This window comes from Volvox carteri (genome assembly GCF_000143455.1).
Source record: "Volvox carteri f. nagariensis unplaced genomic scaffold VOLCAscaffold_45, whole genome shotgun sequence".
In the NCBI taxonomy this organism is placed as follows: Eukaryota; Viridiplantae; Chlorophyta; class Chlorophyceae; order Chlamydomonadales; family Volvocaceae; genus Volvox; species Volvox carteri.
Genome location: NW_003307588.1, coordinates 342,664 through 358,196, shown reverse-complemented (window position 1 = coordinate 358,196; position 15,533 = coordinate 342,664). Strand labels below are relative to the sequence as shown.

Below are 15,533 nucleotides of genomic sequence, written 5' to 3'. Positions count from 1 at the left end.
TACCTCAAGCCAACGCTTCCTTCGTTTCTGGCTTGTCCTTTCCTCATCCTCCCTTCTTGCCGTTGTCCTGTTCGGAGAGATTGCTGCTATTTGCGTTTTCGGCACACATACCCCGCCGTGAAGGGGGCCGGAGAGTCCTGGGCCTGGTGCGCGCCCGCCTGCCTGCGTATGTCGGCAAAAAAAATGATCGAGTTACATTATTTTATGGAAGCCTCATATAACATAGCTTTATCAAGATATCTTTTTTTCTGTAGGTTGGCAAGGATTTTTGTTGCGATAAACACTTGCTTGTTTAGCTAAGGCGCCCCAATAGTGGCCCATTACGTGGTTCACAATGGCTCGGACGCCTATCGCTTTGGCTATGCACCCTAGAGATGCCGTAATGTGAATCGTTAACAACGGTGGCGGCACCGTGGCCAAGGTCCACCTATCAGTCAAAGGCATCGTTATAATTTTCCTGTTTCACGCTTGCTGCTGATAACAGTCATCTAGGGTGCGTTATACAATTTAGGAGGTGTTATGTGTACTATTTAAAAGACACACGGACACTCATGCCCGTGGTGTGCTCGTGTTCGGGGGTGAAAAGCCTTGCAGTGAAAACCAAGATTTATTCCCTGCGTTGGCCATGCAGCGCGGTTACGTTGGTTAGGTTAAATACAGTTATACAGGGCTGGTTCTGCGCGAATCTGCTTCCATTAGCAGCTGTTATCACGAATTTGGTCAGATTTGACACCGCAGTGCCACGCTGCACGGCGCGATGTACTATTCCACGAGGTCTCTGTTAAATCATGGCTCGCATTCCCCCCCATTCCCACACGAAGACATTTTCAACTTTTGTAGGTAACCTCAATTAGTGTCTCCGGTTTACCCTTTCTGTGGCGCAGGATACGGGGTGGGTGCAACCTGAACTGCTAGCTAACTGCTTTGAAACTAACAACAATGGCCGCAATGGTAATGAAACAGACCCTAGATGCTGCAGGGGGCTGCGCCCTCATACCAGCTTCGAGGAAGCTGACACACTACTTATTACCCTCCTCTTGTGGCGTAGTGCCCGTCGCTTCCTCTACTCGTGTCTGAGCTTTGCATTTTGGTCTTCGCCTTGGACGGGTGCAGGAGGGTGCAGGTGGTCTGGGTTCATAGGGTGAATTCCGGTCAGGGCATGCTCCCACCGTTTTAAGATATTATTAAAAAAATTCGACGGACAAGAGATTGGGTTTTATTATGATGGATATGTAAGAGCGGCCCCTCAGTGCGACAGTCCACGACGTGAGACTGGGCAACTCGTGAGACTGGTCAACACAGTACTTGATCGAGGTCAGGACCCGGGGATTCGGTTGGATCCACTACAATATGATGTAATGTAATGTGATGTGTCTGTTTACTGCAAGTTACGGCTTCCTGCGGTACTCGGTCGTGCGTACTTCGCGGAGCTTTATATATATGTATATTATCCGGCTGCCGCTGCCGTTGCGCTTCATAGTGGCGCGGTGACTTTTCGCGGGACTTTTCGCTGTGGCGTAAGATAAAGCTGGGATGTATAATCTGCTAAGTGGCCACTTGCGTCAAGATATGGATCCAGGACTCATCCGGGAAAGATGGACGAAAGAAAAAAGCTGATTCTTGAAGGTCTACAGTATTACCGTTACAGTTCTGCGTTCTATGACCATGGCAGATACAGGCAAAAGCAAAGAGCAGCAGGCTAACTATATCCCAACGAGCAGGATAAATATTTGCCTGCCAACTAAAAGTTTAGCAGTTGTCCACGCCTTTTCACGACCACGACTATCTAGATCCTGTCTGTTAGGTTTTCCAACTAGAACCGGAGCCCTATCCCTTTCCCTGTCTACCGCTAGTTTATATTCGCCGGGCATTGTTAACCGTCGCCGGCGCACGCTGCATAAGTTTTGCCGGACATGGTTGATCCTCGCCCGCTTAAGCGAAGTCAAAATGAAGCACAAAGACAACCGCTCAAACAGGCCTTTCCTAAAGAAACAATGTTCAAGGCGGGAAAAAGTGATGAAAGCCAAATGCGCCCACACCTGCCAGGCCGACATCCAGGACCCAATTCCTGCCGCACACCGAAAAAGAAACCTGCGCAGCAACCATCCCCTCACAAACTTCTCCCCTGGGCGCATTCCTTGTTCAATATGTACGCCCTGGAAGACAACACCTGTTTCCCATGATATCTTCTGCATGAACTCCTTCCCCCTGCAAATCACGCACCACCGCAACCCCTCAATGGCGGTTGCATGAGGCACGCCGTCTGCAAACACCCGCTAAGCCAACGCAGCAACCCACTCAACCGCCGAGTCAGCCAACCTACCACAACCAATTAATCAACCAATAGCCTGCCTGCTTGCTGGTTAGGCTTGTCGTCCACAGCTGCCGCTACTGCCGCCACCACTGCTTTTGCCGCTGCTTCGACTAATCCAAGAAAATCATACTACGAAGTAAGCCACCCTTCCAAAGCGCTAATGTCTGTCTATACTTTCCGAAGGGTGATACATAGCTGCGCACGCAAAGCCGGGAGTAGAGCCGCTGTCGTTGCAGCCCCAGCAGCATCTGCAGGCGTCGTCCCGACGGTTCTCGAATCCGACGCCACCAGCGCCGCCGCCGCCGCTCCCGCCGCCGTAATAGCAGCAACAGTGCCTCCTCCTTTCGTCGGGTACGTCACAGCGCCGTCCACCTTCTCCATGCTCGGTGCCAGCAGCTCTAAACCACAGCCGGCGCTAGAGAACTGGGCCTTCACGTCTAGAAGCTGTACCACCTGCTGCTGCCTTCGCTTCCTGCTGCTGGTGTACAAGGAGCCCCGGGGCAGCAATATTCTTGGGTGGCCAACGCGCACCCGCTGTCGTTGTCGCCGCTGCTTGGACGGCCGCTGTTGCTTCGAGTGCAACTGCTGTGGCACCAGCTGCAATCGCCTGCTGTACAAACGCTCAAGGCGGTCCAACCGGTCAAATAGCCCATGGACCTGCACCGGCAAGAATGTAAACCCGGCGACCCAAAGTAAGCCTGGCGCTTGACGGAGCAGGGATGTCTAGGCGAGTCAGATGGTTATCAGATGTTGCAGAGTTATTGCTGAAGCCTCTGGCGTTAAATATGTGTCGTATTATGGACAAGGGTGTCGCTTTTTTCCTCCACACGCAATTCATTGTTTCGGCAAGCGTTTCTTACCAAGCTGGTGTTCAGCGGCTGGCTCTTGCCGGTTGGTGTGTGCTTCCTGTGCAAGAGCACTCGGCGTGCCACCTGCGGGGTGGACTTATCCTCTTCCTCCTCCATTGCCTCCGCTCCTCCACGGTACGAGTCAGCCGCGTAGCGGTCCTTGGCCGCCGCCACCGCTGCGGCAGCTTCCATGAGGCTCGCTGCAGGGACGGAAGGTGCACATCGGTGCCCGTCGTGTTCAAAACATGTTACTGGGCTTAAAGAAAGCGTGCAGACATGTTTGATGCTTCGCCATTAGCTAATGCAGCGGGGCTTTAGGTGTCTTGATGCGAAATGCAGTTAGAACTCCTATTCGCAGGTTCGCTTGAACGGAATTAATCCACAACTCCGTGATGACAGTCAGGCAGAATGGACGCATCACGCAGCTCACGTGCACGACACGTACACACTTACGCATATACGATTCAGCAATACGCGTTGCATTTTTTACGGTTCCTTTAAGTTCCAGTATGCAGGCACGAAGAATAGACAGCACGCGCATAGCAGATATAAACAGTTCACCATGTGGCGATAAGTTGGGCCAGGCAGGCAGGGTCAGATCAGCCCTTACCATTTCCTGCTGCCATCGCCGCCGCGGCAGCGGTCCCTGCGATACTGCTGCAGCCTCGTGCTGAAGATGCCCCTGAAGGATGAGACCGCACTGCCGGTGGCCTAGCCATCACCAGACGACGGCCGCCTCCGCCAGGGCCGCTATCCGCGCTAACCGCGCCATTGCTACAGCCGCTGCTGACCCCGCCGCTGCTATTGCCACCCACAACCGCGCCGTTGCTACAGCCGCTGCTGACCCCGCCGCTGCTGTGGTCCTCCTTGGGCCCCACGCTTGTCCCGCCCTTACTGGCGCTTCCACCCTTACTGGCGCCGCTTGTGGTGGCCTCCTTCGCAGTGGTGCGACCGCTGCCGTCGCCACTGGCGCCGCCCGCCAAGGCCGCAGCCGAGACCTGGGGAGCTGGAGCTGTCACTGCTGGCCGAGCTGCTGTGGTGACCGTAGCGGTGGCCGCAGCCGCAGCCGTTTTGACCGCCGCTGGCTTGCTTCCGGAGCCTGTTGGGCCCTGGCTGTTGCTACGCGCTGGAGGTGGGCCGGCCTGCCAAGGACGGATGGAAGCGTCAGCGGGCAACAGGAAGAGTCAGTAGAGAAAGCATCTTCTATTGTTTGCCTTCGACCACTTAACCATTCCAGACGCCTGGCCTGCTTCAAACCTGATATGAAGCAGTGAATGGACGCGGATGGACCAACCAAGGATGGCTATGCCAGTAAAAGAAGCGCCACGTTTACCCATTTGACCATCTTCATTTATTTTGTTTATTCATCGACCCGTAATTCATCAAGACGCAGGGGATCAACGGAGAGGACTGTGATTTGGACCGAATCGGTCGCTTCAGAGCCGCTCCTGGCCTTATCGCCGCTAAAGCTGTGGTCCCCATGTTCACATGCCAGCCAGACGCCACACACACGCCGCCCGGACATAACTCCCGAACGCTCACAGGAGCAGAAACAGCAGCTTGCGGTGATGCTGCCACGGCGGCAGCGGCGACAGTGCTGGGTGTACCGCGGCCGCTGCCTCCTGCTCCTCCACGTCCACCGCCTCCACCACCGCTGCTCGTGCCTCCGCCGCTGAAGGACAGCTCCTTGCCGGGCAGCTCACACACCAGCAAGGTGGCCCTCAGGGCCGCCAGCTTGGCCTCCCGCTCCTCCACAGCCCGCCGGGTGCTGGTCAGCTCGGCGATGCGCTGCTGGCTCTCGGAACGCAGGGCATTGTTCTCGTTAGCGGCCCGCCGCAGGCGCTCTACAACACAGGCAAGGCATGGAGGAGCTCAACAGATGTAACAAACAGGGGAAAAGACTGAAAATGAGAGCTGGGGATCCAGGAGAGACGTTTGGGAAGGCCGCTTAGAACACATACAGATCTATTAGGTTTGTGAGTTCTGTCGGGCGTGGGGCTGGGTCATGGACGGCGGCGGGGCTGGGTCATGGACGGCGGCGCACCCCCGGTCGTCCAGCCGCACCCATTACGCTAACGAATAATTCCCTTCAAACATGCACGCACATGTACTCACTCTTACACTCCTCTAGGGCGGCTCGGAGTCGGCTGGCTTTCTGCAGTTAGGCCGGCATGCGGAGCAGGGATGGGTCGCCAGCGGGGGGACAGGAGTGAAGGGAGCGGGAGACGATGAGGTCACTGTCACTTGCCATTCCGCAGCGGGAGACGAGAGACGGGATGCCGGCTTTGTGCAAAGGCCCGGGTGCATAAGGGCCCCTGGTCGCACCTAATCACGCGAGGGTGTGGCACATTGCTTAAAAGTGCAGCATAGCTTTTAGCAACACAATCTAACACATTAATGTGTATTTACAAAGACTTTCCCCTACAGGTAGCCGACGTTCCATTGCACATGCACGTGCGCACTCGCCCTGTCCCACCTCCTCCGCGGCAAGCTTCTCCTCCAGCGCTCGACTCAGTTCCTCCCTCGCTCCCACCAAATCCTTGTGCAGCTGCCTCACCACTGCCTCCTGCTCCTCTCCTTCAAGCCGCAGCCTTCGCACCACCGAAACGACCTCGTCAGTCTGCTGCCTCTGTACCTCCACTGGCGCTGACATCTCCTCGTCTCCGGACTTCACCTCGTCCGCGCCTCCTTTTCCTGCATCACGACTGTGTCCTTCGGACGCATCTGCACCCGGACCGTCCGCGTTATCGTCTTGGCAGCTTCGGGGGCCCTGGGAAAGTGGGCAGGTGAAGGGGAGGACAGGGAAAGGACAATAACGGATAGGTACGGGTACGTAAAGAATATGCGTGGGTTTAGATGCGCGGGCGGTGTGGGTGCCTGAATGACCAAAAGGACACGAAAAGGAAGTGGGAAAGTGGTGTTAGGAAGGGGCGGTAATTTTCATCGAAAGTCACCAAAATCCCTCGGCAAAAAGGGGGGGAAAGAAAAAAAGCGGTGCGGCCACCAAAAGGACGGGACGGCCGTCGCCTTAGCATGTCGTCTTCAAGTTCAACGAAATGCAGGCTGGGTCTTAGGGGCCTGGTACTGATACGCAGCGCCCTCAGTCTCCTGCAGCTATACAACTGCCAAGTGGCCATGTCCTCCCGGCTGAACTTGAGGACTTACGCTGGAGGACATACGCTTCAATATCCCGGCCTAGCAGCAGAAGACGAGGATCAAAACGAGGCCGACACACGGGCCCTCACATACCCTACCCTACTCACCAAGCGCGGCGGCGTGCGTCCGGCTCCTGCCCTCCCTCCTCCGGCCGGCACCCACGGCGACGGCGCCAGCAGCGGTCGCCGTGCCTCCGCATCCTCCGGATTCTCCACCTCCTCATCCTCGTCCGAGCTGGCGCCGCCGCCCCGGGCTGCGGCCGCAGCGGCGGCGCCGGCAGCAGCAGCCGCCGCCACAACCTTCAGCCGTTCCTTTAGGCCGTCGCGTTCCTCCGCCACCGCGGCGGCTCGCGCCTCCGCCTTAAGTAATGCCACCTCAGCCGCCTCCAACGCCGCCTCCAGCGCCGCCGTGAGCTCAGGCTGCGGCCGTGCCGTAGTCTCGCCCTGGAGTAGCAGTAGCTGCTGCTGCAGCTGATGACTCAGCTCCCGCGCCGACTGAGCGGGTGCCAGGAAAAAAGGGGGCGAGCGCCATCGAAACGGGGATCGGGAGTATTGGCGACGGCGGTTTTGGGCCGTGGTAAAGTTTAGCACCCAGAAATCCGTGAGTTAGGTGGTGCCAGTTTGGACCGTAGATGGCGGGAGGATGCTGCTTGGGGATGTCTAACGGTCGCCTTTCTGCTGACCACGCCGAATGAGGGACTAATTCGATACTAGGAACACCATAATATACCAGAACTCGAGTAACCAGCCCATCTGGGCCATGCTTGCCCGAATTACATACATGATGCCGTGTATTAAGCACAGCACCACACCATCACACCACACTAGAATGGCCTTAAAGGCAAATACACAACCATGCGACATGTGGAAGAGCCCAGGGTGAAGCTCCATCCCGTCACTCCAACCCCACCTGCGATTGGTGCCGTAGCGATTCCATCTCCCTCAGCGCCTTCATTAACTGCCCCTGCAGGTCCCCGATGATGGCCTCCTGCCTTGCCACCACATCCTGCGCCTCCGCCAGCTCCTCCGCCATTTGTGCCGTCGCCTCCTCCACTGCCGCCGCCGCGTCGGCGCGCACCGCCTCAATCTCCTCCATGACTCGCTGCCGCGCCGCCGCAGCCGCCAGTGCCGCCGCAGCATGGGCCTCCTCCGCCGACGCACGGAGATTCGACATGGAAGGGTCGGCGGCGGCCGCGGCAGCAGCTGCTGCCGTGGCGTACTGCATGCACAGACTCTGCAGGATCTCTACAGGCTCCAACGCCGGTTCCAACTCCCGAGCCCTATCCGAATCTAATGCCTGCTCCGTATCCTGTCGACACAAACGGCTCCGGCCCGTGCCCCCAGTGAGGGTGAGGCAGGCGTCCTGCTTCGCTGCACGGCTGCCTCCGTCGCCGCTGCTCTCCACCTCCACCATCCTACTACTGGCCCTGTGTGCTGACATCAATTTGTTGACCGCACGTACGGCAATGCCTCCGGGTTGCTGCGTCACCGCCTGCGCCGCAACCAAGTCTGTGCTTGTGCCCTTCTCGAGCTCTTCCTCTCTTCCGTCAGCGGCGCTGCCTCTGCCACCGCCACGACCGCCACCATTACCAGCAGTGCTGTCCACAGAATTAGGACGACCAGTGCGATGGCGGCGATGAAGAGGTGCCGACAGGCGCATCCTGACGCTCCCTCCCATGCTTCCCTCCGTCCCCCCGTGATCCGACGAACCCCATGTAATCTGCGTCTGCGTGTCGTGCTGAGCCTCCTGTTGGGCCATTTCCTGCTGGCCCAAGGGTGGCTGGGGCTGGTCCGAGGTGGCGGGCTCACGCGCGCTCGAGCACAGCCTCTCTTCCTCCTCAAACTTCTTCATTTCCAACTCCAACTGGGCCATTGCCTCGGCAACTGTCGCGGCTGCGCTGGACGAGATCCCCCCGCTACCCCTGCTACCGCGTATGCCGCCGCGGCGAGTGCGGAACGGCCTAATGTCGAGCTCGCTCCGCTGGGTGACTGGCGCCGAGCCAAGCTCGCTTCGCTGGGTAATGGGCGCAGAGCCGAGCTCGCTTCGTTGGGTGATCGGCGCAGAGCCGAGCTCGCTCCGCTGGGTGAACGGCGCAGAGCTGCCGTTCAGATCTGTGCCTAGCGAGGAGATGCTCCCGATTTCGTAGGCCTAGGCAGGAGAGGAGAGGAGAGGTACCAAGGGAGTCGGAAAACCGTGAGCGGTGAGGGGGCCCTCGGGGCCCTCGGAAGCGAGGAACGGCAAATATGCATTGCGGTCCGAGAAAAACCGCACAGACCGTGATGCACAGAACGCAATCAAGCCACTGCACACACACGAGCCATATGCTATGCGATTTGACGTTAGAAATGTTCCCATCCGACACAAACAAACAATGATGATTGTAGTTGGGGACATATATAACCGTAACCTGTTCCCAGTTTCTACTCTTCTTCGTCGCGGGATCGCTTTTCCTGGTTTTTTCGCTGCTTGCAAAACATTTCCATGCTTGCGCTCGCATGTCACATTCAGCCACACAAACGCCCACAAGACAGTAGCGTCTTCTTTCTCACCCGATCTCTCCGCAACTAAGTTACCGCAACTCTCATCCAATGTTGCGCCATGCTGTAGACTATGTCCTCTAGTTGCGTCTTACAAATGCACCATATGCTCCCACTCCTCCATAAACGGTAACTCACCTGCAACCGGGCGCGCAGGTCCTCTACCTCGTCCATCACTGCCTCAAGCTGCGCCCGCAACTCCTGCGCTTCTGTCTCGCCACGCCGCACCCGCTCCTGAGCCTCGCCCAACGCCGCCCTGCCGCGTGCATGCGCATCCTCCACTGTCGCCGTCGCCGCCTCTACCTCCCTCTGCATGTGAATTACCAGGGCCTCCAACTCTTCTGCACGCGCATTGGCTGCCGCCACAGCCGCCGCGGCACTGGCAGCAGCCACCATAGCAGGGTCGTCACCATCCTCTCCCGACGCATGGGCCCCGGCCACCGCCGCTGCCGCTGCCACCGCGTGCGCGGAATGCAGCTGGCGATGCAGATCCGCGACGGTCCGATGCAGCTGGGCGTTTTCCTCCTGCAAGCCCTCTGCCAACTGTAGCGCCGCATCGCGCTCTGACTGCAGCTGCGCGTTGAGCGCCTCGTGGGTGGCGATAGTGGCTGGTCGGGGAGGGTGAACGGGAACGGGAACAAGGCGGGTGACGGGTAGGTCAGGCGGGCGGGCATGCTGAACAGGATGGGCAGGGGCGCGATGAGACGGTGGCGGCATGGACACGGAAAGGCACACACATTCTGCACCATGTATGCGATAATGCCGATAAACAGGTATGTACAAGTTGTTTGGGTAGGTGTGTAGCACGTTACACGCAGGTACGTGCGGGCCTACCAGTCAGCCATTGCAGCTCCTGTCTCAGCTTAGGTTTCATGTCCTGCCTCAGCTGGCTGTTCTCTTCCTGCAGCCTCGTGTTCTCTATGCGCCACAGCTGCAGCGCCTCCTGCACGCCATACCAGCACCACAATCATTGCCATCCAATAAGCCCCGCGGACAAACAGGCAAACACAAGCGAAATTCACGTGAACATGCAAGCGCATAGACGCAAAAAAGCAATGTTTCGAGCACAAGATGTATAAGGAGGCATGGAAATAGTACACTGTCCAACTGCAGAAGACGACGTTCTTGTAGCCATGGGACCGGCTTCCTGGTGTCGTTATTCAGAGCCCAGGATAACAGGCAATACGACAGGTCCAGCGAATTGGCACCTATCTACCTATCTATTTATCTATCTATAAGGATTTATGGTTTTATGCATTCTAAAACCTTCGAACCCAGCAAACGCCGCACCTAACGACTGACTGATAAATATACTGTTCAACCAGGACCTAACCCTGAACCCATAATCCCACCTGCAGCTGCAGCGGTGGGGCCTGAGGTTTCTTGCCGCGCTGTCGGCCAATGCTACCAGCCTGTTGCTGCGATGGCGGCAGCGGGCACGGCCGTTCTCGCGGAGTGTCCGCCACCGTCACCGTCATCCCTGCCACCGCAGCCTCCGCCGTTGAATGTACACAATTAGGCGGATCCACTTCTGCCTTCTCAACATTTCCAGCACGTGTAGGTGCGGCTGCTGCGACGGCAGAGGCGGATTGGACTAGACTGCTGTAAGCTTCCAAACCTGCAGGCCCAAACGTCACGCACACGCACATGCATGCACACATATTCATAGTCAGGCACAGATTTGTGCTTTGGAAACTTGTCAGTTTCAATGGCCTTAACTATGCCTCCATGCGCCTCGCTAAGAATTTTTTATTTCCCTTTGGCATTGTCTTGTTTTGCATGGAGGTCGGCGAGGTTGGCACTTCTGTCTAACACCAACGGAGCTGGCTTGCCTTTGCCTTTGCCCATTGGGCCTCGGTGCTGGGCTGCGGTATCGCCACGCACAGCACTGCCTAGTTCACAGCGGCGAGGTCACCCCGCGGCCAAAATACCGCACGCAAGTGTCAATTCCATGGCCGAAAAGACGCGCTGGTTGAAGGCCAGCGCGTCTTTCCGGCAGAGGAACAGACAGATACAGTGGTGGTGGCATGGCGAGGAAATGTGGCCTCAGTGTAGCAGTGCCCCCAAGCGCCTGCTGTACCCTAACAAGTACAATCAACGCGCACCTCATGCCATCATTTGCTGTTGGGGGGAAAAGGCCCATCTCTCAGACGTCCCAGGACCGTTCAGGCATCGTAACCTTCTTACATGGAAGGTTGAGAGCTCACCTTGACCACTGTCTATAGGCTGCTGCTGTTGCTGCTGCGAAGCCGGCAGCAGCAGCAGCGACGCCAGCGGCTGCGGCTCGCAGGTGCGGGAGCTGCTGGGGTTGCTGCTGCTGGCCTCGTTGGGGCTGCTGACGATCGAGGCCTCTGCTTCCACGTCACCTGCTCGGCCAGCATCCTCCTCCTCCTCCGTTGCCGTGTCCGGAGAGGTTAGCCTAATTGAAGCGGGTGTCGCCTGGCGAGCCGAAAAAATCAGCTGTGCGGGAGCTGTACACACACAACGCATACCACATGCAGGACGCCGAATTAGCGTTGGATGAAATACGGGTAAGTCACTGTTTGCAGGAATGGAGATTTCTGCAGCGCACTTGGCGCCCGTACGCCTGATGCAGCTACCGTGTAAGGAGAACAAGGAAAAAGCGTGCACGATGGCGCATGGGTCAACGAACCCCAAAGCATATACTCAGCGCTTATGTGCGTATTATTGCCCCTACACCCACGTACCCTGTCAAGCAGTCTTCCCACTCACCGGAGGACACCCATGGAGGCTCCATCACGCCAGCAGCTAGTGCGGCGGCGCGGGGGCTCCAGGACCGCGCGCGCACGTGCACGCTCGGTTGCGAGTGCGGCCGCGAGCGAGTGGGCGTCTCCGACCCCGCCGCCGCAGCAACTGCCGCCGCAGCCATGTCGAAAGTGTGGACCATCAGTTGCCGAGCTACTTCCGCCTGCCGGCATTAACATGGCGGCAGAAAGCCGAAAGAAGTCAGCGAAAAAGGGCAAAACCTCTGAGGTAAAGAAAAACACCCTCAGTATCGACGGCGCTGGCCCCCCATCTGTGGGTGCGTGTGCTGCATATTACAAAGGACGCAGAGGAGCACCTCGAAATCATGAAGAGGAGGCTAAGAACGTTCAGGTGCGTCTAAGAGTTTCGGGGAAAGAACCGTCCTCTGCATAAACGTCGTTGCAGTTCGCTGGGCGGGAGGGAAAGGGACGCACCTCCCGCGCGGCCTTGGCCCTCTCCTCTTCGCTGCGCAGCAGCTCCATACGCAGCGCTCGGATCTGCATCCGGGCGTCCTGAGACGACGCCACCCTGCGACGTCCATCGCACAGTCGGCAGAAAAGGTGAAAATTCTGGGCCGACTTGCAGCGCGATAAAGACAACGAGGGCGATCAATCCAATGTGATGATGATGAGGAGGACAACGTTAAGACGACGATGGAGAGCCCAACACGTTTAGCTTTTGCAAGTCATCTACCTACCCATTACCTACCTATCTAGAAATATTTCTTGGTATGATAACGTGCTCTCCATTCCCGTCACGGCCCCACCCTCCCCCACAGCGCGTAGGAAATAACACACCAACGCGGCCCCAGCGGAGCCCACCCATCGAATTCCAATTGGACCTTCCCTCCGTATAATGTTTCGAAAAAGATTTCCACGTGCGGTACATCCATCACACATGGCTACTCCCACCCATCCACGCGGCCCACACACTGCGCCGCGGCCCGGCAGGTCAAAAGTCAACCAGCCTTACGCACATGCCCTCGGCGCGCCTCCGCTGGAGTTCCTTGAGCGCCTTGGCCTGCCACCTCGCTGCAGCCGTTTCTGACATGACCTCCTGCACCACCACCGTGTTGACCACCCGCTTGGCTCGGCAGGCGAAGCGAAGTGTCCGGTGGCTCTCCTCCGTATGCCGTGCCGCAGGGTTGACGGTGCAGATGATCATGGTCTTGCAGTTGCCACCCAGCGAGGGCTTGAGGATCCGCGTCAGCTTGCTGTCACGGTACGGAATGTGAGCGCCTGCGTACAGTGTTTTAACGGGTATGTTTACGGGCAGGGCTAAAGATAAGTAATGAGGGAGAAGCGTGAGTGACAAAAGATCGTGAACTGGATTTGCTGGTTGGCGCAATGAATGGTGATGAAGTCAAGAAGATCAGGTCCATGAAATGGGTCACGTATCCGTCTAGAACCATAAGAGCAAAGGCTCAACATGACCTCGCAGAGTGAAAACAGAAGCGGACTCGCAAGGACAGAGTGGATAAAAGAAAGACAAGTATGTGCGGATGTCCACTTTGCTTCCTTTGTAGCCCTTTTTGCCTTGTGGCCTCTCGGTTCGTTAAGGCTGGACCGCTTATTGCTTCTATAAGCAGCGGATGTAAAACACATTTCCACACGAACGGGCCGTAAGGGATATTCACAATGTACAGCTGCAACGTATAGCTGCAAGGTATAGCTGCACTGCGCTCATCAGACTGCCACCGCGACCACTTAGCACTATGGCCGTCATCTTCATTACCTTTGGAGCTTTTGGACTGCCGCGCTGCTAGTCTCTCACCTGCCCAAGCTCAGTGGCCAACCAACAACGTAAGCCGCCCGCCGAGCCACCCTCCCGACCCCCTAACCAGTCCATCCACCCCATTGGTAGCCCAGTCACCTGCGGCCAACGCCCCTTCGCTAAGCTTGAAGACCACCTCCCCAAGCGCTAGAAGACTCTTGTTGATGCAGCTGCTCTCCTTGAGACGTTCGCCTTCCGCGCCGGTCTTAGCGACGCTCTCCGACCCCGCCAGATCCACTAACACCAAGTTGGACACGATGACAGGCGTGCTGGTACTGACCTCGCAGCCCGCGGGACGGCTCTCGAGAACCTGCAAACCCCGGGGGGAATGAGGATGGTGAAGAAAGGGAAGGGGTTAAGCCACAGATGGGTAGGAAAAAGTAAAAGTATCAAGTCAGCTCATTGAAAAGAGATCGGAATTTGATTGAAGGATATGGGTGGAGAAATCCTAATCGCCTCGCAGCCAGCAGGCCAGCTTTCCAAACCCTGTAATGGTCCCCGCCGCCGTAATTCGAAAGGGAAAGAAGAAGAAAGGAGAGGGAAAAAGAACCAAACATGAATGGGAAAGGTGGGGTCATGTGAGGTAGGAACGAGACCAAGAAAGCTAAGTCAGCCAGCCTGCAGACATCAGGCAATAGCGGCAGCTGGACTCGTCCATTACGTAAGTATTCCCACCATTCGCGACACGGTGTGTGACCGGTTGCTCCTCTCGTTCATCTTGCTAGCTGCCACGTGGCGCCTGGCCTCCCCTTGGCGTAGCAGGCGCAGGACGTCCTCGGGGCAGGTCACGATCTCCTCGCTCAGACCGAGCACCACAGGGCCCACCACGCGGTCTTCTTTGATGAGCAGGGGCTTAGGAACCTTCTCGGGGGAGAGCAGGTCTGTCACGTTCTCGTTGTAGATCTGTGGAGGACATGCCCCGTTGGGCGGCACGTAAGGGTTGCGGTCAAGGAGGGGGATTTAGATAGATGGAATATGAGGAGCGGGATGAGATGTAGGGGGAAGACGAACAACAAACGAGTGAAGCCGATGCGAAGAACTGACTGATACGCCAGAAATATGTGAGAACTATGTTGGGGGGAATGTTTGGGGCTGCCGAGCAGGCGCGGAACAGGAAAGAGTTCAGGATGGCCAAGCAAAGAAGAGCTGTTCAGTTGGAGAAACGTTTCACCGGCAGGAAGGGGTCGGTCCTCTTCGCTGCAAAACAGCAAACGGGGTTCGACGGCCAGTCGAACGTATTCATGTAGCTTTCATGTAGACAAGCAAACACATGCCGTACCTCAAGGAACGAGAACCGCAGCAAAAAGTCTCGGTCCTCCTTTTCAGCAATGAGCTCAAAGATGTCCATTAGGCCCCGCTGGATGATACCCGGGGCCTCGGGGGTTCCCATCGTGTGCGTTTTACCGCTGCCGGTCTGGCCATATACCATTATCGTTACATTCTTGCCCTCGACCGCGTCATGAACTAACGCCTCCACAGCTTCCCTATAGACCTGTTCGTTGGTGCTCTCTGGTCCAAATACGTGATCGCCAGTGTAGGTGGAGGAGCGCCGTGCGTCTGTGTCGCGGCGAATGTCAGCATCTCGCCGACCGTTGTCGGCATCGGTATGGATGACGTAGTGATCCTCGACTTTCCAGACACAACGCTCCTTGTCTTCAAGCTTGCTAAGCGAACGCAGACGGACGCAGACACTGCCGTTCCGTGAGGGCATCCGGCGCATCTTTGCTTAGCATCATCTTGAGCGTACGGGGCGAAGCAGCAACGGATGAGCCCCGACATGTGCATGTAATGCCTCTACGTACCTGATGGGTTCCATCTTAGTGCTGCTTAGACGGTCATGGCTGGGAAAGCCTAGCTTTGTTGTCTATGCCCCCAGCTTGCCGCCGGATGGGTACAGAACAAACAGTGCGCTGCCGCCTCCACTCCAAGCGTATCAGTAGGTTATCAGGTTCAAATGAAGATGGAGCCGTAAGGACGCAGGACTTCGGCTGTTGGGCGCTTCTGCCCAACTGTTCACATGTAATTTAAAAATTACTGTATAAAGTAGGGAAGCTGCAGGGCGGGCGGATCTCAGCGCCCCTAGTACACAGTTCACAGTAATTCGTAGGTTTGACAAGTGATGTGCTTCTTATTCACCTC

At 57.1% G+C, this 15,533-nt stretch overlaps 2 protein-coding genes across 2 annotated transcripts; both read right to left on the bottom strand.

The window, feature by feature from the left end:
- Positions 1-1,847: 1,847 nt before the first annotated feature.
- On the bottom strand, positions 1,848-12,149 carry VOLCADRAFT_106512 (uncharacterized protein). Its single transcript, XM_002954682.1, has 14 exons — positions 12,056-12,149; positions 11,589-11,784; positions 11,063-11,326; positions 10,208-10,473; positions 9,690-9,798; positions 8,994-9,463; positions 7,228-8,466; positions 6,426-6,812; positions 5,639-5,932; positions 5,278-5,317; positions 4,705-5,006; positions 3,773-4,304; positions 3,175-3,362; positions 1,848-2,971 (listed from the first exon to the last, which is right to left on the bottom strand). The coding sequence occupies exons 1-14, from the start codon at positions 12,122-12,124 to the stop codon at positions 2,483-2,485; spliced, it is 4,845 nt and encodes a 1,614-aa protein (XP_002954728.1). The 5' UTR covers positions 12,125-12,149; the 3' UTR covers positions 1,848-2,482.
- A 423-nt stretch (positions 12,150-12,572) lies between these two features.
- Positions 12,573-15,105, bottom strand: VOLCADRAFT_65155 (CENPE type kinesin-like protein; the record flags this gene model as incomplete). The annotated part of the gene is made up of 4 exons (XM_002954681.1): positions 12,573-12,859; positions 13,494-13,704; positions 14,070-14,297; positions 14,674-15,105. 4 exons carry the CDS (start codon positions 15,103-15,105, stop codon positions 12,573-12,575), a joined length of 1,158 nt encoding a protein of 385 aa, XP_002954727.1.
- Positions 15,106-15,533: the final 428 nt, after the last annotated feature.

Coding starts and splice junctions, on each gene's coding strand:
- VOLCADRAFT_106512 (XM_002954682.1), bottom strand. CDS start 12,124: ATGCAGATCCGAGCGCTGCGTATGGAGCTGCTGCGCAGCGAAGAGGAG. Junction 11,785..12,055: donor GGGCCAAGGCCGCGCGGGAG/GTGCGTCCCTTT, acceptor TAATGCCGGCAG/GCGGAAGTAGCTCGGCAACT. Junction 6,813..7,227: donor CGCTACGGCACCAATCGCAG/GTGGGGTTGGAG, acceptor GCACCCGCTCAG/TCGGCGCGGGAGCTGAGTCA.